The sequence below is a fragment of the Theropithecus gelada genome, chromosome 7b (genome assembly GCF_003255815.1).
Source record: "Theropithecus gelada isolate Dixy chromosome 7b, Tgel_1.0, whole genome shotgun sequence".
Classification (NCBI taxonomy): domain Eukaryota; kingdom Metazoa; phylum Chordata; class Mammalia; order Primates; family Cercopithecidae; genus Theropithecus; species Theropithecus gelada.
The window spans coordinates 52,111,573-52,136,761 of NC_037675.1; the positions used below are offsets into that span (position 1 = coordinate 52,111,573).

General features: G+C 41.7%; 1 protein-coding gene across 3 annotated transcripts in view; it reads right to left on the reverse strand.

Moving 5' to 3' along the window:
• The window catches only part of NIN (ninein), a 109,957-nt gene that overhangs the window by 54,099 nt on the left and 30,669 nt on the right, over nucleotides 1-25,189 (reverse strand). For all 3 annotated transcript variants that reach the window (XM_025391888.1, XM_025391890.1, XM_025391889.1), the window contains exons 5-7: nucleotides 19,761-19,930; nucleotides 6,108-6,147; nucleotides 4,049-4,239 (exon numbers count right to left, since the gene is read on the reverse strand). In XM_025391888.1, the coding sequence (XP_025247673.1) occupies nucleotides 4,049-4,239; nucleotides 6,108-6,147; nucleotides 19,761-19,930 (401 nt within the window). The remainder of the gene's footprint in view (nucleotides 1-4,048; nucleotides 4,240-6,107; nucleotides 6,148-19,760; nucleotides 19,931-25,189) is intronic.

The window sequence follows — 25,189 nt, forward strand, 5'->3', positions numbered from 1 at the left end:
TCCTTCACACAAACTAAATAAAAGTCAATTTCCAACATCTTCATAATCTTATGCAATTTAGCAATTAACTATATTCTCTTTTACTCACACTCCTACAATAGGCAGTCTTTAATGTTGTTACACATTATTCTTACAAATTTTAAAAAATTACCTAAATAATACAAAGATACGGCTTTCTGGCTAGGCATGGTGGCTCATGCCTATAATCCCAGCACTTTGGGAGGCCGAGGCAGGTGGATCACGAGGTCAGGAGATCGAGACCATCCTGGCTAACACGGTGAAACCCCGTCTCTACTAAAAATACAAAAATTAGCTGGGCGTGGTGGCGGGTGCCTATAGTCCCAGCTGTTTGGGAGGCTGAGGCAGGAGAATGGCGTGAACCCGTGAGGCGGAGTTTTCAATGAGCCAAGATCACGCCACTGCACTCCAGCCTGAGCAACAGATCGAGACTCTGTCTTAAAAACAAAACAAAAAAAAGGGTACAGCTTCCCAGTGTCATAACAGCAGAAAGTGGTTAGACATCTGTTACACCTTTACACTGTGGTGACCCTCGGTGATATTTTCTTTATGTTGAATTTTTGAAACTGGTATGCTAACACAGCAGAATTTGGTCTGGGACAGATTACAATGATCTGATTACAATTCAGATTTGGGTTCTGAAATCCATAACCTGGGGTTTAGAACCTTACTTGTAACCATACTGAGTGTGTTGGCTTTTTGCTTTAATGTTTTAGCGCAGGAGAAACAAAGATTTTATGTGTGTGCAATAGATGGGTTCCAAGAGATGTAAAGGCAAGGGAGTTTTGACTGGCTAGTCTGCACTCTCGAATGGTAATCAAATAGCCCCTATCCTGTAATAGGGAAGGAAAGATTGGGCTACAGCCCCATCTAGAAGTTTGCCTGGGAATGGCTGGTTCCCTAGCTCCACAGAGGAATGGGAAGGTGAACAGAGAAACGTGAATCATTGAAGCCACAGAACGAGGAGGAAAGGCAAAACCCTCCTACTAGCTGTCAGATTCTTCTTTATTCTGGGGGCTAAAATGTTTCTACAGGAACATGCCTCCAATGTACAAAACGGAAATCTCTTGGAGAGCTTGTTAAAATGAAGACTCTAATATAGTAAGTCTGTTGGTGGGGATTCAGATGCAGCATTTTTAACAAGCTTGCAGTTGAGGCCCACGCCACTGAGCAGTAAGCAGACAGAATAAGCAACAAATTGCTCTTGTTGCATTTGAGCCTATAACTGGACTCATTCTAACACAGACCTAAATTCTCTGCAACACATTCTCAAAATTTTAATATTCATTTTGTAAATCTGGACTACTGCTAGGATTTACACAATCTCATTATTGTTGATTTCATTCTTCGTGTAAGGGCTTGAGGCAATTCTTTTATCTCAAATGTTTCTTCCCCCCGATTCATATCCAATAGGAAACATCAGTTTCCATTCTTGCTTTCATACTACTTCCTCTGGAGGGAACTCTAAAACAAGAAAACCCTTCTAAGGAGTGGAAACGTTTGCAAGAAGCAACAATCCTAAAAGAGGATCAAATCAATGGAGAGATATTTGGGGAAAGATTCTGAGGTTGCCAAGATCCCTTAACTTTTCTATCCTATTCTTATCAACCAAAATAATACTCTCCTAGAGGACAAGGCTTTCAGGACCATCATACCAGAAATTACAGTCAAGTCCAGGTGTGTTGACTGAAGTTAACAAGGTTAAAAGTTTGGCTCTAACCTTAGATCCACACTGCTTGACCTGTGACATTAGCCAAATCAGTGCACCACTTCCAGACTGCCTAAAGACCTTGCACCTGGGAAGTCCTTCCAGTTATTTTAGGTGGTGGAGTGGGCAAGTGATGAATAACAACAGTGTGGATTCAGAAGACCGGGGGGGCTAGGCAGAAAACAATGCTGGTTAAATGGGCAACTGGGGCACGCTCTACACGTCGAGCAGGAGCTGTCTCTGGAACTGTGAGGACATTCTAATTCCCCAGGATACATGGACCAGGTCTTTGGATGGTTGGTTTATGAAAGTGTAAGTTGGAAAATAATCACAAACCCACACACTCAAAGAGGGCCGGAAAATGATGTCAATGAATGAGGCGAGATGGGTTTAAGACATCAGAAAGTAGTGAGTGCTGGGAAACCGAACACAGGGGTGCGTGTTCTCTCCAAAGGAGCTGGCTGCATCTTACTGTCCACAAAATGGAGCCCAATCTTTGGATTTTGAGAAAAATCTCCTGATTTTTTTTTTTTTCAATGTAGCAAAAAGTTCAATTTTAAGAACACTGGGCATGACAAATAAAATAGGATTGGGGCCAGATTTGGCATCAAGCATGCTAGTTTGCATCTCTGCCCCATCACTGTTCTTGCTTTTGGAAAAGAGTGTGCTAGTTACAGGCATAAGACAGTGACTCTACTTCCCCTTCATCAAAGCAGGGAACAGCCATGATTTCACTCTCTCTACCTATACAATGAGAGGTGACTAAATCTAAAATGGCTTTCAGTTGTAAAATTTTAGGATTCCAAGTAAATGAGATCATCTTGAACTTCCAGCTCCTCTGTGGTTTAGAGCTAGTAATACTAAGTACTACAGTATTTCACTATTTTTCTTTAGCAGGAAAAACACTAAGCAAAAGCTGTATTCACACTGCTTGTCCTCAGGCCAGAGGAAAATAACTAAATGTGCTATTTCTTTTCCTGAGCTTTGGAAACTCCACCACAGAAGAAAATGCAGCTTTCCACAAACGGCTACAATTTATTCCAAGAATTGGTTTTAGATAAATAATCCAAGTTTGTGCAATATTTTTTGGCAAAAACAACCCAAGATTCTGCATACTGCACTGATTTACAATTCAGGAGAATAAATTTAATTTTATGACTCAATAGTCACCAATGAAAAATAAATGACCACTGAGCCATTAAAAAGATAAACAAAGGGTATATAATGGTCAAATACACACGGAAGAAGGGGAAAACAACAACAAAAAATTTCTGTAAGTCAGGCTACTTGGAAGCTTTTGATAATAAAGCAAAAGCTATTATTTGTTTAGAAAAATACCACTAAACAAATATTTCTATTATTTGTTTAGAAAAATAATACCACTTATTTCCTGAGCAAGCAGAAAGCATGGTTTCAAATATCATCATAATCAAAGATTCCCAAAGCGACAACTGTAGCCCTAACCTAACTCTCTCCAGGCCTTATTTTCAGCTCGTTGAAAGGCACATCTTAGAATTATTTCTGTTCTTATGTTTCACGGCTATTCATGCACCCAGTCCTACCAGTTCCTCTCTTAATTTTTTAGAAAACATAAAGCTCAGAGTTTTCCCAAAGAAGAGTCTTTTGGGGGCTCCTTCAAAACTCTTCTTAGTACTTTCAAAACAACCAATCTACCCTTTACCATTTTCTCATGACCAGAATATTGTGATGGCTGCTGGCTGCTCTCACCCAAGGCTCTCTTCATGCCAATATGTAAAAGCAGTTTAGCTCCTCGTCAGCAAGCAAGATTTTTCTCTATATTGCTCAATCTGCTTAAGAACTCAGGGATGATATTGAGATGTTCTTTCCAAAAACTTAAATTTATCCTTCTGGCCTACAAAATACTCCCCCAACTCAAATCTACTGAAATCCTTGCTTAATTCTTCCTCCACATGTTTCCCACATTTTACTCTGCGAATGGCACCTCTACAAATACATGTGACATCATGGCTACACAGAGCTAGTGCCTGACAGTTTCACATGGGGTAACCTGCCTAGCACAGTGAGTTTGCAATAGCTGGGTAAGTGTCAGCCCTTGTCAGTTTTTCTTTTCCACAACACAACAAGAGCTCCTCAATGACAGAATCTGTATGAATGACTTCTTAGGAAAAATGACTTCTTAGGAAAAAAATCTTTATGAATGACTTCTTAGGAAAAAAATCTTTATGAATGACTTCATAGGAAAAAACAAGCTGCAGAGAGCCACACCACAGCTGTTCCTAGCCTGTGGCCAGCTACGCTTTTACCATCACTATTATTCCTGAATTACACTGCAAGGCTCACCTCTCCATCCACACTCTGTAAACCGTACTGCTCACAGATGGAGACCAGCTTCTTCCGGTTCAGGTGACCATCACGGGTGATCCCCAAATCTTCACAAACTTCTTGCAGTTTCTCTTCTATCCAGTCTTGGGGAGGCGAAGATCCACTCTGTGAAGCATTCAAGTCATCTGGGTTCCAAAACCTTAACTGGCCTGAGAGAGAAGCAAATGTTGCACGGTTTCCAAAGGAATTACAAAGAGAGAGTGCCTATTCTTAAAGAAAACTGTGCTTTCTGAAAATCAATATTATATGAAAAAGACAATAAATGTCAATTCCATTTTGATTTGGTCCTGAAGCTCCCATGAAACAGAATCAATGGTTCTAAGGCTGCAACTAGAGTAAATGGGTACTTTTTGGCTCCCTGACAGTCATTACTGTGTAATAAATATAATCTCCTGTGCACTATTGCAAAGTTCTAGGTTTGTTTTATTTCAATACTGAGCACATCACAAGCTTAGGCTACAGTGATCATAAGAGAAGGCTGGTTGAGGGCCATTATCGAGAACTCTATAAGCTCGATCTCAGCTATAGCTACCAGAATGTATTACCTCCACTTTCTTTCCAGTCTAAGTACTACAGCATCTTTTACTGAAAAGAAAATAATCTCATGATAAAAGTCTCAAGATGGCCTGGCGCGGTGGCTCACACCTGTAATCCCAGCACTTGGGAGGCCAAGGCGGGTGGATCATGAGGTCAGGAGATGGAGACCATCCTGGCTACGGTGAAACACCGTCTCTACTAAAAATACAAAAAAATTAGCCAGGCGTGGTGGCGGGTGCCTGTAGTCCCAGATACTTGGGAGGCTGAGGCAGGAGAATGGCGTGAACCTGGGAGGCAGAGCTTGCAGTGAGCCGAGATCCGGCCACTGCACTCCACCTGGGCGACAGAGCAAGACTCCATCTCAAAAAAAAAAAAAAAAAAGTGTCAAGATTAGCCTGTTCCCAAATCTTTACATATGAATATTCTGACATACAGAAACCAACAGTTCAACTGAAAAAAAAAAAAAAAAAAAAAAAATCAATGGTTGCAAGCTGTAAGTTCCCAGTTATCTATACATTAAGGCAAATTTCATTTGAAGACTTAAGGATCAAACTACTTATTTAAAAATCAAAACTGCTTATTTATTCTCTATTAAAAGCCCTCACTTGTAAATTTTGCTTTACACATTAGAGATTCTGTAAAGTCATTACTTAAACATGAGATAATTACTGGCACAATTTTGTGTGCTTGGAAGAACCTCAGAGGGTTGAAAGGCATATTTAGTGCTACTCCCACTCTTTACTGACAGGAATTAAGCCCATTACTGCTGTGGCGTTTCAACCTAGAGAACAGGTTGTAATTACACTTAAGTACAGTTAATCCACAGAGGGTTGTGAAGTGGGCTGAGGTTCTGTTAGCTGAACCACAGTGCCATCTTGTGGCCAGAGGATCAACGTGTTCTGATGCTTCTGAAACACATTTGAAACTTGTCAAAGGATGCATTTTTAAATTAACTAATTAATTTACATTGTTATTTTTATTTTTTGAGACAGAGTCTCTTCTACCTCAGCCTTCTGAGTAGCTGGGATGACAGGCACGTGCTAACCACACCTGGCTATTTTTAGTAGAGATGGGGTTCGCCATGTTGCCCAGGCTGGTCATGAACTCCTGGGCTCAAGTGATCCTCCTGTCTTAGCCTCCCAAAGTGCTGGGATTACAGGCGTGAGCCACTGTGCCTGGCCAAAGGATGCATTTTAATAGGTCACTATTTAGGACTGTTATAAAATTAATCTGAAAGTCTGGTTAACAGAGAAATTAGCCCGTAAGTGAAATTATGTATCTCAGTTACCATCTCTTGCACGATATTAAATGCTAGGATTTTAAAACTAAAAGCTATCAATTGTGAATAAATTTTTTGTTGCTGTTTTTCTTAATGTTAATTCCCAGCTGGCCTCCAGCATAAGAGATCAGAAAGACAGGGTGTGGAGAGCACCTGGCAGCCCTTCCCTTCCAGGCACGTCCTGACACACTCGGCTCTTACCTTCCGCTTCATACTCCTCACTGCGTTGCGTCTTCCAGTGCTAGAGGAGGCAAGAGAAGATTAGTGTGCTTTATAACTTATTCAGAAAGAACTATCCTAGCTTTTCCTAGAGCAGATCACTCTCTGGCTCTGAAATCATCATCTAAGTGAGTCAGATAATTTCAGGACTCTCTAGTGTATCCATCTAGATGAGTGCTCTTCAGTTAACCAGCCAGTCAGGATGAGACTCCTAAGAAACACCACACAGCCTTCTGCAGCATTTCACCAATGATTTGTCCTCATTTACTAGGTCACTTATTCAACAGCAAAACCTATCACAACCAATTAAACCCAGCCAAAGCAAATATCCAGTATCATCAACCAACAAGTATCTGTACACATGCATTTATGAATTTATTCTTCAATAAATGTGTACTGAGTGCTTCTTTTTGTGCTAGGTACTGTGCTAAGTCTTGGTAATACAACCACAAACAACCATGAACAGGACAAACATATTTCCTGCCTCAAGAAGTTTATATGCTAATGAAGACAAGCAGACAAGAAAACAGGAAATACAACAGGGTAGTATTTTAAGCGCTACGACAAGGAAGTTCAGGATGCTATGTGGCTACACAGATGGGATACTTTAGACTTGGTAGACCGGGAAGAAGCAATGTCTAAACTGAGACCTGAAGGATGAACTGCAGAGAGCCAAATGAAAAGAAGGGGACAGTTGTTATGTGCTGAAGCAAGAAGGCAAGAATGAGCCTGGTTTATCTGTGGCATAGTGAGGAGAGAGATGCAACTTAAAATAAGTAGGCTAGAGAAAGTGTAAGTAAAATGTACATTATCAGTAAATTACATTAAAGGCAGTTCAATTTATCTGAATTGGACCATTTTGCCACCTTATCATGCTTCATTACTCCTGCCTCTTCTCCAAAGTCACAGCATACAGTTGTAATTTGTGTCCTGCACAAAAGTGACCTGCTAAGGGCACAGGTCAGGACCAAAATTCAGCCCTTGCTCCACTGGCTGGGGACGGTACAGGTCATCTTTTGACCAGTTGCAACAAGTAGGTCCACGGTGGCTGTGGCTTCCAGCAAATGGCTTTATCCTCTCCAGCAAACTGCCTAAAACTAATCACTGTTACGGGGGGTTACTACAACCATCAAAGAAAACCCTGCTAGAAAAGGTGAATCGCCCTTTCCAAATGTGGCTGCTGTCATAGCAGTGATCCAGCTTTATGAATGAAGCTGCCTTTGATAACAAATAACCAGCACATTTTCTGGGTAGCTGACCTGTACAAGATTACTTGATTTCTTAGAATCCGAAAATAAACTCGACAGGAAAGTCAGCCTAATTAATACCTGTCTCTAGAACTTGGATTCCTCATGACAGATGGTATGCCACATAAAATTTTTAGATGAAATGTTGTTTTCCAGTAGTTCATTCAAGTTAATATGAGTTGAAATTCTTCTTTCAGGCAATCTACCCTCATCTACTTTATTCTCCACACTCAATAGTGGTAGTTCTCTCCTCTTAAATGAGGTCCAACCACCTATCATGGTTTCACAGGTCCATGTTTTACTTAGATACTTAAGATAGTACCAATTCAGAGAGTTCATTTAATTTGACCATACCAAACTGACAATGCTGAGATGGGTTACTGCTGACAAACAGTCAGCAGTTTGGAAGACAAACTTGTTTGGAAGACACCAAAAGGCCATAACTCAAAATGCTGAAGTTCACTACAATTCATGCAGATTACAATGGAAAGTCACTAATAAACACAGTATCAATGAAAAATGAATTAGGAATTAGGACACGGTGTGATTTTTGCTTGTGATAACGATTTCATCAGCTCACTGAGCCTACATTTCTACATAAAGACGTCTCTCCAATCTAGTGGATGTCTGAGGCATGGTGGGGATGGGGAGTGAACGGTAAAGTCAACAGTCCTTCATAAATTTTCTTATATTCTCATTTCTGGTCAGAATTAAATTGTTTTTGCATAAGAAAATTTAAAAGAACAAAATCATCCTGCCTGTCTGTCCCTCCACATTTATTTCCCTGTTCAACACAGCAGACAATTTAAATGCTCATACTACTCTGGCATCCAAAATTATGAAAATTCATTATTTAGCATACCAGTTGGAAACACCCCAGAACTAAATCCACTAATTCCACCTATGACTAATAAAATAGAGTTTTATGGTCTCAGAACCATTGGTCAAAACCTACCAAATCTCAAACGGGATGATTTCTAACAGCAGAAACAAATGGGAGAAATGGCAGGAGAATGTTATCACTGGCCCCAAAACATAAAGAGAGTCCCAGTTGGAATATACAGCTGTAAAAATGCAACATACACACCTTCGAAAAATCCTTGTCATTACTAAAGCATTGGCTCATTTACTTCTCAGTTCATCTGAAAATAGTGAGCACAGAATTCAGAGATTCAGAGAAGATGCTCCAATATACTGTTTCCAACATCTTACGAATCTATGGGACTGGGTGCCTATGTCTGATTCACTCTCTGGGATAGCACTTCCCTGCTGCCTTCTTCCCTGGATTCTTACTCCTAACTAATAAGGGATCGAGTACGGGGGCCACTGCGTAGACTTAGGAGCCAGAGTGCCTGGTGCTAAATCATGGCTTCCCTATCAGGTTGGCCTTAGGCAAGCTTCTGACGACTTCTGCCTCAGGTTCTCTGTCTCTAAAATGGGAACGAAGTAGTACGTATTTCATGGAGTTATGGTAAAGTGCTTAGAATTGTGCCTGGCACATAGTAAGCTCTATACAATTTTGTTATTTTTATTGGACATATGTTTATATGATACATGCAGAATGTATTTTAATTTCCATATTTAAACTTAACGTATTCAATTGGGTCGGCCTGGGGAGGTATCTGTCATTCATATACATTTGTAAGAAAAATGCCAAGTCTTCCCAGCAGAGAAGCAAGAAACACAGACAATTCACATAAGAGGTTACATAATTTAAAAAAACAAACAAACAAACAAACAAACAAACAAAAAAACCATGTGGGAAGGTTCATCTCAACAGCAATCAAAGAAAGATTAAAACCAAGAAGTCATTTTGTTCCCACAAAAAGGTCATTTTGTTCCTATTAAATTAGCAAAGTATTTAAGATATGACTTCTACTATCATCAAGGTTATGATTTAAAATAGGTCTGTTTATATGTCATGGGTAGCACTGTAAATGGTTATTACTTTTAGTAACGTAATGGCTTTATGTATCAAAAGCAATAAAAATGTTCATACTTTTTGGTCCAATAATTTCACTTGGTATTCAAAGACAATAAAATCGAGGAAGAAAAGCCATATGTGTAAATATGTACATCACAGCACTTTTTGTAACAAGAAAGTATTAAAAACAATTTAAATATTCAACAACAGCCTAAAGTATAATGATACATTATAATGTAGCCATTAAAAGCATAATTAGAAAACCATATACGAACATGGAAAAGCATCTTATGAAACGTTAAATGAAAGACCATTACAAAAATGCTATCTATACAATGAAAAAATGTTTATACAATTAGACAAAGGCTGGAAGGAAACGGAGATAATAAAAACAGATGCATCTTGGTTGAAGGATCATGGGAAACAATTTCCTTTTATTCTTTTACTGTTATAAATGTTGTTTATGCAACAGAAACAGGTATAACTCTCACTATTTATTTGCCCACTAAGATTTCACTAAATTCATTTCCTGTGACTTGGGGGTGGGATAAAGGGAAGCTCCCTCCTTTGGGTAAATATTGCTCTGCAGCATCTGCAACATCTCCCCATATTTTGACAGATGAGGAGGTTTGGTGGGAAGCCCAGGTGCTGCTCAGGCTGGTGAATGTTGGATGCCAAAGCCTCCTAAATTTAGCAGACTGCGGCAAGATCAGAGACACTCAACTGTGACCTGCCTTGTGCACTGAGACCATCCCAAAGAGACATTCTTGAGGAGGTCCAACCCAAAAGTGTCAGATATGGCACAGCCTTCAAAAGCCCAGACAGCATCCTCATCTTCAATGATTTCACACAAAATCTTAAGGCAAGTGGGGGTGGAGGTTGGGGGAAAAGGATAAACATGGTTTTTGTTTGGTTTTGTTTTTAAGACAGAGTCTCACTCTGTACTGCAGCTTCAACCTCCCAAGCTCAGGTGATCCTCTGGCCCTCCCCGCCGACCCACCTACAGGTGTCTGCTACCACACCAGGCTCATTTTTGTACTTTTTTTGGTAGAGATGGGGTTCTGCCATGTTGCCCAGGCTGGTCTTGAATTCCTGGACTCAAGTGATCCAGCCACCTCAGCCTCCCAAAGTGTTGGGATTACAAGTGTGAGTCACCGCACCGAGTCACTTTAAACATGTTTTAAAGTCTTCTGGGAGTAGCGGTATCCCAAGAATTCCTTTGTAAGAAACACAGATCCAGCCAGGACCACCCTGCTAAAAGGAGAAACAGGCTTATACTTATGGCTACATTTTCATTCCAAGACCACCTCAGTTGGAGATGGGGCTTGCCACACAGATATGAGGAATTCTGTGCTTCCTCCTACCTAGTCTCCACCAAGGATCTGTTCCCTTAATCAGACGGAGAAAAGCACAGGGTGGTTGAGCATTTGTTATTAAATTGCTATTTCAGGGGGGTGGGTGGGGGAAGATTCAATTCATTCACAGCTCATTTATTTTCATTCTCACTGCCTGGAGCCAGTAGTTCCAATTAAAAAGCAGGGAGAGAAGGAGGTTAGAAGGCTGGGAGGTATTAAATCATTCGGTTACTGGAACACCACCAGTAAAGGGAGGCATCATTCTGGAAGAGGGTCCTTCAATTGCTGATGGCTTTCGCAGCACAGTGGAAGCCTGGCAGGTGGCCTGTAGACACAGATCTGCCATGAGCACTAGAAGGACGATTATCACAAAAATCTTTGGAAAAGTAGGGGGAAAGCAAGGGACAATGGCTGAGATGTGTTCACAAGACTGAATTCATAAGATTTATTTATTCCCTTGAAATGTATGTAGCCTCTCACTGGAGAAAGAATGGATATTAATACACATAAAAATCATCCTGTGGGACTTCACTTTCTCCCTACTCTGGAGGCACAGTTGTGGACAAATAAGCAAAAGGGTTTGGCAGAGACACTGTCTGGGTTGTTTGGCTCTACCACTTTCCGCGACCCCTCAGTACCTTACAAAGGGAGGAGGACACTCCAGTGCATCCAAACGGACATGCAGCCATATGCTTGGCACTTAGGAAACCTTAGCTATTATTATTATTTCAGTCAGAAAAAATGATGTGTTTAGGGGTTTAGACTGCAGAGCCACACTCGAGTTCAATTTCAGCTCTACCACTTACTCGTGGTGTGACCTTGGCCAAGTTACTTAACCTCTGTATGCCTCAGTTTCCTCATGAGTACATGAATAACAACACGTACCTCTGACGGTGTGCTTCACATTTGGAAAGCACTTACAACAATTCCCGGTAAGTGCCAAGCATTTGTTAATAAATATTACAATGACTATTCTTACTACTTGGATGTGTAAAACTAGGACAAGGGCAGAAGAAACAGCAGACAGACCAGTGCCAGCTTTAAAGAACAAACCCAGAAGAGACTCTCTTTAAAAGCTACAGCCTTGATATGTTAATTGGTTTGATTTAGTTATTTCACAATGTATCCATATATCAAAACATCATGTTGTACACTGTACACGTACATAACTTTTATAATCATACTTTAATAAAGTTAAGGAAATCCCCCAGGACTACAGCTTTGAGCATGATGATTGTGATGAGGCGATGAATTTCCAATTCAACTTAGGATCAGGGCTTCCCCTGGGGCCCCTCCCTGCAGACAGTGTCCCCTAGGCAGCCACAGCTGGCAAGGGCTGCCTTGTCCTTCCTCATTACCATGCCAGTGTACTGGCCAACAGCCCCATTGAGAGTAGGCAGAGGGGAGAAGGTCAGAGGTTGTCCAGCCCCAAAATGGCTGCTCACAAGACAGTCCCCACGCCCTCAGGCAGACAAAGGGAGTCCCCTCAAACCCACTCTGTGGGCCATGCATCTCAATGTCATGCTGGCCATTGTAGCCAGCTCTTGCGTTGTCTTACAGCTGGACAAGGGTGCTCTGCACACGGCGGCTGCACAGGCGGCACCGATTTTTGGAATGCTTTCTTTGGAGGGACATCTGCTTTGCTGGACTGCAGAGCAGATGGCCCGAGCCTCCTGGATCTCCAGCTTCCAGTCCCAAGGCCGGGCCAGCATCTGCAGCCTGTGGTCCTGGTGTGGCCCCTGCCCACAATAGCCCAGCCACCACCCCCACCAGCCATCTGCTCCAGTGCAGACCTTTGCATCCCGCAGAATGTACGGCTAATTAAAACCATTACGGGGGCAGACGTGGGCCATTCTTTCCCAGCAGAGGTTGCCGAGCTGATCTCAGCAGCCTCAGAGCCTGGAGTAGAGTTTTTTTTTTCCTTTGGAAAGGAGAAAGCCCTGTAAACCCGGACAGAAGAGGAAGGAAATGTACTAGAGTAACACAGCTCCCCAAACAAACTGAGCTGTAGTGTGCATTTAGAAGAGCAGCACATTTAGCTAAGCACAGGAAGTCTCTGAAAAAAACCAGAAATCAGTTTAAGAAGAGTGCTCATTAAAGAAACTTTAAGACTTTTTAAAAAACACAGCATCTGTGGCGTATTTCACTGATAGTCCTAAGTATTTACAAAGCCTGTGCTCTGAGCTGGGTAGTGGAAGCTGAGTGTGCCTGGCAGGGCTGGCTATTGTTTCTACAGGGACACACTTCCTGGGACTGTGGTTCATTTTCCACTATGCCACCTTTGAAGGCAAAGGCAATGGAGAGCCTGACAGCTCAGCTCCCAATCTCTCCATTCTGAACTCCGGGACAAGCTCCTAAGGCCAGGGTTGTCACGACTGGAATGCAAATCAGTGCCTTTATCTTTTAAGGCAATTAACTGCTACAAGTGCATGCAGGGGATAACAGGAATTAATACGATTTTTAAATGCACATACATTTAGATGAGTCCTATTACAAATTCACACACATTTAGATGAGTCCTTCCACACTGAAGGCTAAAAGGCCTTTGGTACCGCTGGTTCAAGGAAATGCTGAATTTAAGAGTTTGGGCCTTAAGCCTCTTCTCCTACCAAGCAAGGTTGGGGACTAGTTTTGGTTCACTGGATTTTAAAGTCCTTAAAGGAAAGAGATTAAAAAAATACCTTTCCTGCTCCTCAGAGTTGCTCAGAAAGTAACGAATACTACTTTTCTGTTGGAAAATATTTAATGATATGTAGGACAGAAAATGTTACTGTCATCATGAAAATTAATTCTTGATTTCTTGCCTATTTTAGTTTCTAGTTAGAAAATAAATATTAGAAATTTTTGATTTGGAAGGAGGTGGGGCTGGGGTCTGGTCTCCAAGAGAATTGCGCTGGGATCAAGTCAGCAAGGCTTACCAGGACACTAAAGCCTAAAAGCGTGTGTCAGAAAAAAAGACATTTTATAAGCTTTGAAAGGGCTTATTTCCATCACTTTCAAATGATCTACAATTGCATCTTGAATGAATGTTTCATCTCTGGGAATAGCCATATGATCTGATAAGACTTAAGACAATGAAGGAAAAGACTGGAATTCCATTTAAAAAAAAAAAAAAAAAAGTCTATCCTGAAGACATCATAGCGTTTGGTAGAATAAATGGCATCAGCAATAAAACTGCTTGCTTTGTCAAAGACCGGAACAGAAAATTTAACAAGGGAGTAATAGGAAAATAGGTGCATTTCAGCTACAAAAGATCTTAGCAGAACTTCTCTTGGTTATTAAGTTTACTCCAGAATTAAATATTGACTCTGTACGATGTAAATGAATAATTCATAAACTGAAAAGTTATGCGTACATGAAAATGAACATAAGGGAAAAGATAAGTCAGTTTCACACTTCTTGAAGAAGTTTCATTTTATGTAGGGTAGTAAAATCAGTTTGTCTTTTTTTAAGCTTTTTAACAACCACCTCCCCATCCTCCTACCCTCATAGTCCCAACACAAAGACTGGATTTGCTTGTAGTGCAGTAATCAGCTTTAACTTTTCTCTCAGGTCCTCACTTAAACCACACTGTGCAAGCCAATGGTTTTGGCTTACACTACTATTGTCTACAGTTGGAAAAATGACTGTATAACACCCCTTGCTGTTGATAAGAATCTTACTAGACCCGATTTATTCCCTGTGGAGGAAAACAGTTAACAAGGTGTACCCTGTTTTCAACCAGGGCAGAAAGCAAAGTGGCCCTGCCCCAATTGTATTAATTGCACAACCTTTTCTACCAGGTCTGAGTAATCGAGAACAGAATTGAGAATTAGTTTAGTTTAGTTTTGTTTTCCCTTCCACCTACCCTCAGAAGAAACATGAGCATAAAATTCAAGGACAGTTCAGTAGCTATTAATACACAAGGCAAAAAATGTACTCTTCTGACTCTCACTTGTTTCTTAGCGAAGTCAAGCAAAAACAGTGACAACCAAAATCTTCTCATTAATCACACTGTAGGTTGGAATCAAGAAGGTACCCTTTGTTAGTCTGGATTAATTCAGAATAGAAATGGCCAACTGAATTGACTTGAGCAAAAATGATCCCATAAAAAAAGAAAAATCACCACTTTCTTTTCAATATCACCCAAGATGAGAGGTCAGACTCCCAAGGGATCCATTTGCCAGATAAACACGTGAAATTGGAAGTCGAACCCTCATGGTAGCCTGATGGTGGGACCTACCTGTCACTTATGAATTAGCACATTCTGCTTCGGGATTTCCAAATGAAATTCTGAAATGCGTATTTTAGTGCTGAAAATCTGGCTAGGTTACAGCAGCCTTTCCCTACAGAGTAGCTTTATTGCCTTGTAAACTAAACTTGGTAGAAGAGATATGCTTAATAGCTAGGTTATATATTTTCTGTTTCAGCAGGAAAGAATCAAAGTGCCCGATAGAAGCATGGGGTGGGGGAAGGGATGGAAACTACTAAAATGTTTACAATTTATGTTGGGGCTGTAACATATACAAACTAAAACAAAAGTAAAACATGATCAAAAGCAACTTGTAACAAGATTTATTTTCATACATTCTACTCAGGAGAGGAGGCCAAGGTGGCAGAACATTTGCTACTCCCTAGTGCCAACATGGGCTCTCCCACCCGTGCCACCACATCACAGTGGGCACTCTGAATAGGCACCAGATGAGCTCCAAGTCCCTTGTAAGTAATGAAGCCTGAAGCTTCACAGTGGACTTACATTAAATATAAACTTAGTTGTTTCAAAGCAATCTCTATAATAGCCTCCCTCTCACATGCCTGTATTTCTAGATGTTTTCTTGAGTGAGAGATGAAGGGTGGAGTTGTAAGTAGACTGCAGTGAATGATTCTCAGTAATCACTGAAGATGACCCGTAATTTGGATTATGCTTATGGGCAACAGGAGAAGGCCCTCCAAATAAGGACACAGAGAAAACATTGTGAACCACTAACCCAAGAGCCTAGGAAGGAATTCTGGCTGACCTGTAGCAACCTCCCCTACTATGAAATCACCTTAGAGGGCAAAAAAGGAGAAATTATTATTTTATCTTTTCAGATGACTGTCTGCTCACTAATCCCTATAGGATGAGTTCCTAGAAGGAAGCCAGCCCCCTTGGGGACAGTTTTTATAGGAATTGTGACACTGTTCCATTCCACTGCCCACCCCTCCACAATCCTCAGAAAAATAAAAGTATTCTTTGATGCAACCTAGAGCTAAAATTAGTCTTCTGTTGAGTAGCAACAGTCAGATTTCCCTCTCTTTAACTTCGGATGATGGGTTTAGGCCCTTTTATTGTCTTCATCACAAACAGAAAAAGTCATTTTAGGAAAAATGAGGCATGTCTGAGAGCAGGGGAAACTGAAGTCCAAAAGTGAGCTGAGAATCCCTCCTTTCCCTAAGCTGGGATCCCGAAGTCAAAGGAAAATTGCAATCAAAACAAAGAAGGCCTGGCTCCAACTCCCCATCTTATTACTCCTTATGAAATAGTCACATCAGAGGAGACTCGACCCCAGTCCCTCCTTCCACATTGCCCAGTAGCCCCAAGATTAAGTATGAGCCCAAGTTGGGAGCCCAAATTCCCAACATCCTCAAAGAGAGGAGACAGAAGGGCTTTCAGCAACCAAAAGGGAGAAAAAAGCAGCCAGTAGTAAAATAAAGAACTGTCAGAGGCCGGGCGTGGTGGCTCACACCTATAATCCCAGCACTTTGGGAGGCGAGGCAGGTGGATCGTGAGGTCACAAGTTCAAGACCAGCCTGGCCAAGATGGTGAAACCCCGTCTCTACTACAAATACAAAAATTAGCCAGGTGTGGTGGCACGTGCCTGTAACCCCAGCTACTAGGGAGGCTGAGGCGGAGAATTGCTTGAACCTGGGAGGTGGAGGTTGCAGTGAGCCGAGATTGTGCCACTGCACTCCAGCTTGGGCAACAGAGTGAGACTCCATCTCAAGAAAAAAACAAAACAAAACAAAAACAAGAACTGTCAGATTCAGAACTCATTATAAGAGGAAGAAATCGATTCCACACATCATTGAGAATTTTTTTCCTCCCTACACTCTGCAGCTTGGGGCCACTCTAGAACAGGGAAGATCACTGGGTCTCCTAAGAGACCTGCACAGCTTCTGTAGAAGGAACAGAGGTTTCTAGAGCAAGCTTGTGCTGCCCGTTGCATGAACTTCTGAAGGCCAACAGAATGGCCCTCAACTGCTAAGCCTAATATGGAAAGTGGCCAGAAACAGGAATGCTGTCTTGCCATAATAGTAAGTAGCAAGACTGACGCATTGACAAGGCTGTACCACAAGATTCCTGCATACACGGGAGTGAAGGCAGTGAGTGTGACCCATAGCCATAGCTGCTGGGCAAAGCTGGGCTTTGCCCTTTTAACTGCCAACAGGAACATCGAAAATGTCTTGTGTGAAGCTATTAACTTTTTTTTTTTTTTTTTTTTTTTTGAGACAGGGTCTTGCTCTGTCACCCAGGCTGGAGTGCAGTGGCATGATCTCGGCTCACTGCAACCTCTGTCTCCCGGGTTCAAGCGATCCTTCCACCTCAGCCTCCCCAGTAGCTGGGACCAAAGGGCATGCACCACCATGCTCAGCTAACTTTTTTAAGTTTCGTAGATACAAGGTTTCTTTATGTTGCCCAGGCTGGTCTTGAACGCCTGGGCTCAAGTGATCCTCCTGCCTCAGCCTCCCAAAGTGCTGGTAGGCATGAGCCACCATGCCCAGCACTGAAACTTAATTTTTTAAAGAGATGAAGTGATTTGAAAACTGACAGGCACAATTCAGCTTACAAAACACTTTATTTTTAGGCAAGAAAACAGTTGGATGGGCTTTGGTTTGAGTCTACTTTTGGTAACAAAAAAAGGTGTGATACAAAGGTATTATCTTGTATTCCTACAGGCATTGCTCTGGTGTGGGATATAACAGAATAGCAAAGTTGAGTCAGTTGGAGTCCTTGCTGAGAACAGAAATCCAGAGAAATGACCAGCTCCAGGCCTCTATTTGCAGTTCTGTTGATGGAGGGTGATGAACGCTACAGCTACTGTGTATAGCATCAAGAGGTCATATCTAAGAGGTTTCTGGAGGAGTTAAGGGAAGTTGTAAGTACATCAAGGGTGACATGATTGTCCCAAAATACCCTTTAAATGAGACATAAGCCACAAGATTTTGCCCAGGCTCAGACCTCAACTCTTATCTTTATTTATACATGAAACCAAAGTCTCACTTTAAAAATAGTAAATCTCCCTGGGCACCAGTAGATAACATATAACAAGGATATAAGAAATATGTTGCCAGCAACAAAGCTCTGCCCAACAGCTTTCTGGGTATTCCTAGATGAGGACTAGAAACTCATGTCAAAAAATAAGTAAGCATTTACTTTCTTAGTACCAAATAATAATACCTTGGGGACTGAAATAGTTGGGGAAATGAGATATTAAACTTGAAAGTGTTTTCCAAATAACAAAAATCTACCCCCTAAAGGACCGAGACATTTGAACCATTTTTTTCATAAAGATGTACATTCCACACCACTCAGGGTTATAGAACAGACTTTATGATACTTTTCCTGACAATAAGAAAATTATTACGAATGCTGTACTAACTGAAGTATGTAAATTACTTGCATCCCTGAGATTATATATGTAAAATTTTTGTGCGTATGAGTATATGTGTTTTACTGGGGAAAGACCCCATCTCAATTCGCAAAGAGACCCAAGAAAGCAGAAGGACTCCTGAAACTGTTCTCAGCTTTTTCTGCTTTTGGCTTTTTCTATTTTCAGCTGTCACTTCTCATCCACACTACTCTTATACCACTTTTGTGGGTTTTTTTCCTCTTCTCTCTTCTAGTTGCTTTTCTCCCTCTCTTCTCAATAACATTTCTGCCACTGCTGCTTCACTTATGGTGAAGGACAAGTGTCATTTGTTTTTTAAAAAAATGATGCAGACCTCTGATCAGCAGACTGGTCATGTGTCCTTACAAATATCCATATTTTTTGCCAACATTTTGGCTCAACACTTGGACTCTTTTTAGTTACTTTTGGATTTTGGGGTATTCTGGAAAGTTGAGGAGGACACCGGATGTCTGATTGCTGGGGCCATTGTTGGGAGCAAGCTTCCTGTAGATTTCAGTAAGCTGAACGTAGATGTTAGACTGCAGTGAACACACAGGTGTGCGTGCACAAACACACACACACACCGACACACACACACATACACACACAGAGTCCACTGACAATCTACAGACCACTTTCAGAAAGTTAAGGTGCTTTGTTTCTTTTCCAATTTATATTAGTATCTGAAATATCTGCAGCCCCAGTCTGAGCTGGGATTTGCAAGAAATATTTACAGCTTGCTCAGCATGGCATTTTCAATCATGTTCTATAAATGGGATGCTGGTAAATGAGCCATAAAGAAAGAATAAAGAAAATGTTACTGAACCTCCTTTATTGGTAGATTATGGCAATATGCAAAATGAAAAGATGGGGAATGAGGGAGGCTGGCAACTCTCCGCATGCTGGAGAACGAGACAGGCCTGGGTGCAAGGAAACCAGCAGGAAGAACCATGGCAACTGTTGGGCACTGGAAAGCACCCCTGGCTCAGTATCTTGAGGCAGAAACCAAGTGTTCGAGCTGCTTTATCACACTACGAAAGATAAGATGCAGGCTCTCAAAATGCCTGAACACGTTGCTTTCATTTCCTGCTATAGATGCTGTTTTATAGTTTGGGGCAAGGGTAGGGGAGGAGCTGGTTCGCCTTTTAAATAGCTAAAAATGATCATGCTATAGAGGAGAGAGATATTCAAGAACTAGAAGTGGGAGACCCCAGATGATGTGGACACACCTGAACTCTAAATGTATACATGACGCATGCACAGAAATGTCAGCTCTCCAAAAGCTGAAACGAGGTAAAAACATTCAAAAGATAGAAACATTACGTGTGTCCAAAAGGCAAGTAATAAGATTAGCAAGGAGTTGGTAACTGAGAAAAGCCCACATCGTGTCATCAACCCCCTCAGCTCTCCTGTCTCTGTCCTGCACTGACGTGGGGCTCCACACTCGTGATCCAGATGAACGTGCATGCCCAACTCCTTACCTCACTGCAGTCACTGGCTGGGATGTGTGAAGGCCGTGCTTCTTCATCCAGTGGCTCAATCACCGTCACTTCGGCAAACTCCTCCACGGACTCTTGGAACTCGGGCAAGGACCTTCGTCCATAACGCTTCCCACCTCTAACATATTTGGGCTGAGCTTCTAGTGAGCAGTCTGAGTGAGGAGACAAGAGTTGAGGCCACATGACATCAGAATCTCAGTTCTTAGCTGCCACTCACAGCCATCGGACACAGCCTCTTATACCAGCCTCAAAATAGACCACCACTGTTTGCCAGTTGTGGTGGCTGTGGGTGTATATGAACCATCAGGTCAGATGCAGAACACGCCTTCTAATTCTGAATGATTTATGGGACCATGAGTATATATCTGCACATGATGGGAGCCATCCAACAATGGCAGCAAGGGATCTGACTTAATAGTAGAGGATTAAGGTCAGGAAAAGGTGAGGGGTCACATTTGTTCTTCTGTTTATTAAGCTGGGTTTTCCAGCAGGGTGGGGAGACATCATATTAACAAAGAATCACCTTGGAGGAAGTCTTAGAAAATGGTAATACAACGGACACCAAATCAGCACTGTAAACTTAGTATCCACATCAATTAGTCTGAAACACCCTCCCTTACCTTAGTGATTCCGCTGTTAACCATTCCACTCTCTGATCTATTAGACAAGCAAGATAACAGAACAAAGAAACGGACACAGCACATTCTAAGTAATTAATGACAGCTAGTTACTTATATGATACCCAGCATCAAGATCTCATTGTAAAATTAAAAGCAGTGAAATAAAATAGCAAATGTGAAACCACGGTAAAAAAAAAACTGTATTGTTTTATCTCTTTGTAAGCATCGGTGTTGTACAAAATAAAAAGGAATGTGCATGAGGAGCGAGTCATCTCTTGACCTTAAAGAAGGACTTCAGCATTTTGACATCACAGGTCTCAGGTTCAACATTCACCACCTTCCCTGTCACCATCACCACCACTGCTCGATCATCATCACCACCACCACCACCACCACCACCACCACCACCTCCACCGCCACAACTACAAGCTAAGCTTTTTCCACAATTGGAGCTTTAAAGCAATAAAATAAATACTTCACTCTATTCAAATGCTATCTCGGATATAGATTTTTTAGCACCTTGTACAGCATTAGAATAAAATGTTTCATTAAAGTACAAAAGATGGCAATGCTTTGATTTCTGTTGTCTGATTGTCCACACAGACATACTCTCTCGAGAACAGATATGTATTCTGTTTGAACATGAGTCTTAGCAAGGTATGTCTGAACTCAGACATGTAGACTTTTAAATGAGATTATGTACACATATTATAAAAACGACAATAGTTGATTAGATAAGAACTAAAAGAATGACTGTTCCTTTACCACCATTGAAACCATGTTGGGGTTCAGCCATTACTTTACAGTTTCCCAGGGAGGACTGGCGACCCTCTTTGACTAACCACCTCCCCGCCATGTCCTTCCGCTGGGACAAGCTCAGATTTCACTAACTTCACAAATGTGGCCAGACACATCCTGAAAATGCTCAGCAAAGCTCAGAGTGAAGTATTTATGCTAGCCGTATCATTTCCAGTGATATTTATATCCAGCTTTTAAAAAGTCCCAGTCAAGTCATTTTATTAGGTCGAGTGATTCTCTTACAGGACGTGTTTAAGCATACAAAATTTATACTGAAAATTGCATGCATATTTGAAGGTACCTTTTATCAGAAGACAGTGTGTCAGCTTGTGACCATTCAGGAGCGGCCCAGACACCCGAGCTACTTGTTGGCAGCTGACACCCACAGATGCTAGTCAGATAAGAGGCAATGCAGAACCATCCTTAATTTATTACCTATTCTTAAATTTTGGTGGCAGACAACAAGATACACCATTAGTGACCATAGGGTTTGGCAAAGATTAAAAGGAACACTTAGAACCTTGGATAATGAACCACAGTATTTTCCCAGTGTAAGAACAAAGTCGTATCCTGGGGATGGAAGTGGTGAAGGAGCTCTTACTGCATGCTGCACTTCATCAGCGGTAAAAAAAAAAAAAAAAAAAAAAAAAAAAAAAAAAAAAAGGCAGTGGGACAACACAACTATCTTTTAAAAATCCATCGTAATCTAATCCCAAACCTACAGTGGATGAAATGGTTCCCTAGTTGTTTATTATTCACTACCCCATGTAGTGCATAGTGTAGATGCAGTGGCGGATTCAAAACAGCTCTTTTTCTAAGCAATAAAAGGTAATAGACTGTGAGCCAACAGGGACCCTGTGGAGTTTTGGTTTATTTACTCATTTATTTTTGCATTGCCAGGCATTAAAACGTTTATTTCATTATCTTATTTAATATAATAACCAATTTGAGCAAACTTTAAGTTAATATCCTTCATAGAATACACAAACATGATAAAGTCAATTTCTAGAGACATCTACTAAACTGTGTAACCTTTCTGGAATAAAGACATTAGCACACACAAAGAAAAATGGGTTAAAGTTTCTCATTACCACGCATGTGACCAATAACGAAGTGGATTAATCACACCGTTTAAAAAATAGTCACCTCGTAGAATGACACACTCACACATCCCTCTCCCATTTAAAGCATCCACCTCACTGCACTTAACATGATACGAAGGGAACAGAGATGGCAAAGGTAAGGATGTCCAGAGAGAACATTCATGGTCCCATGAATGTTCTTTCCCATTTTCCATTTCTCCTATTAGCCCTTCCTGGGTTAAGCATTGAAAACACTGTTTCTCCTTATCAATCTCAACCAGAGATTTAGAACTGAAAAGCAACAGTTCACGGAACCATGCGGACTCTAAGACACGCTTACCCACTCAAGTTAAAGAATGCCTTGAGCCTTTCTGACCATGTCTAATGGAAGAGATCCAAAACTGCAACCCTGGGGCTAAGTTTACTTACTTTATGAGCACATCCAGATGGAACCTTTATTTTTCAGGGTGTCATTCCGGAACAATCTTACCTATGTCAGATAACATGGAGGCTTTTGGTTTATTAAGAAATGAAATTATCGACATCACAGAGCTTCCTTTAACACAGGTGAGAGTAACTGCTCCAATCACCACCTCCAAGAAGGGACATGAAATGCCTGGCCAGTATGGCGAAACTCCGACTCTACTAAAAATACAAAAATTAGCCAGGTGTGGTGGCTTGTGCCTGTAGTCCCAGATATTTGGGAGGCTGAGGCAGGAGAATCGGTTGAACCTAGGAGGCAGAGGCTGCAGTGAGCTGAGATTGTGCCACTGCACTCCAGCCTGGGCAACAGGGCGAGACTCCATCTCAAAAACAGAAACAAAACAAAACAAAAAGAAATGCTACCAAAACAAAGTATAAAGGACTGCCATGCTTTCAGTGTTTCAGTGTTTGAGTTCCTTGAAAGTATATTTATGATTCTCCCTGGACTGTCAAAATTCTGAGCCATTTTTCCTTCTTTCCCATTTTCCATTTCTCCTATTTGGCATCACTACAAAAATTAAAATGGGCTTCAAAGGAAAGCAGACAAGCCCGGCTTGCCTAGAGCTGTCTCAGACCCCATCCCTGGAAAGCTTATTATGAGACACACCAATCAGAAGAAGGTGGCTTTGAGGCAGTCCAACCTGACCTAGTTTAATGGTCTAGGTTTTATTCCATAAACCAAATGTTTGGTTATGAGCAGGGGACAACAGAGAAACCTTGTTTCAGTCCTCTGCTGGAGTAATGTGGAAGTGAGTGACGGTCTCTACAGAGCACGTAGGAAAAACATCTGATCCAGGAGTTAAAAAGATGAAGAAAATACTATTCCTTCTGCCCTTGGAAACGACAATTGGGATGCTCACATGCCACATTTGTTATCTCACATCTCATCTGTCCCGAGAAGAGAAACTCCAGAGCTGTGATAATGTTCCCCTTCCAAATCAGGATAAACCACCATGCACATGTATGATGCTTGACCAGAGGTCTTGCACTCATAATAAAAAGAAAGTTAAAATGTGGTGTCAGGGAAAATGACCACTCTGAGTAGATAAGCCAGCTGAAGCCAGGGGAAATAACCAACAGCCGCCTCATTCCTCGCCCAATTCCTTTCCCACTAGCAGTGTGGAGGGGAGAAACACAGCCTCCCCTACTCCAGGTTTCAAGCAATACAGAGCACACTTTTTAAAGCTCTCCCCTAAAACTGACCACTGCATCAGATCACCACATCTGCATCAGATGTGATACAGGTCACTGCTTAAAATGCTCAGCTCTCCTGAAACCACTGCATGAACGGCCAAAGCCAAAGCAATGAGGAGCTAAGGGAAGCTAAAATCATTATGCAAAACCTGAACACTAGATATCCAATTGAATGCTTTCTTTGCAAAAAACACAAGCTCAGGACCTGGAATGAAGCAGCCATAGCTGCTTCCTGGAAGTTAAAGGAGATTTTTCAAAGATGCTCCCCAGTGTTAGGCAGATTCGTTTAACGCATAAGCGTATTTACCAAACACCTGCCATAGGCAAAACATTATGTTGTCCATGTTGAGGAATAAGATGATGGATATTTTATCACTTTTTTGGAATAAAAAAATTCCCTGTTCCCAAAATGACCTGAGGCCATTTCCAAGGTTGAAGAAGAAAACCCTGTCCTTAGGGTGCTGGTATTCTCATTTTGGAATTGCTCGCATAGGACTTTGCTTTCTATGTCCCTTCCTGACCCATTTAGCGAGCCTGGGAGACACCCACCCCCATCCAAAGAACCTCAGCACAGGAGGCCCATGTTCATGTTACATTGCTGCTGAGCTCACAGGAGTGCTGAAATCGTTTGAAAAGGAAAGGTAAAAAATGAAGCATGCGCAAACATCAAGGACAGCATCCCCAAGAAGCTTTCTGGGGAAAAGGCAGTCATGCAGCAAATGAGCCTCACCCGGCCCCATTCTGCATCCCACCTCCTTGCCTTTGCTGAATGTACCATCACATAGGGATTACGCAGTGAAAACGCAAACCCACGCCTGATTCTAAATAAGAGAAGGGAAGAGAATCCAAGGCAAGACTAAGACCAAGAAAAATACAGACAGAGACCAATGGAGACTGACAGAGAGAGACAGATATGGAGAGAGAATGAGAGAGAGACTGAGACCAATAGAGAGAAAGAAGTGGGTAGGGAAACAGGAGATAATAGGGACCTAGAGGCCTATGGAGGGGTAGGGAAGGGGAGCCAGAGATATAGATGTGGGAGGACCACCAGGAAGGGAAAGGGTGGAGTAGGAGACTGAGGAGGAGGAGGGGAGAGGTGAGCTGGAGTGGAGGAAACAAGGGAGTGGGGAGGGGAATGTCTCAAGGATGGGAAGGGAGAAGAGGAGGCCAAGAAAGGTTAAACATTAAAAAGCCATCAGCAAAAGCTTTCTGACATGATCTGCCATTCCTTTTG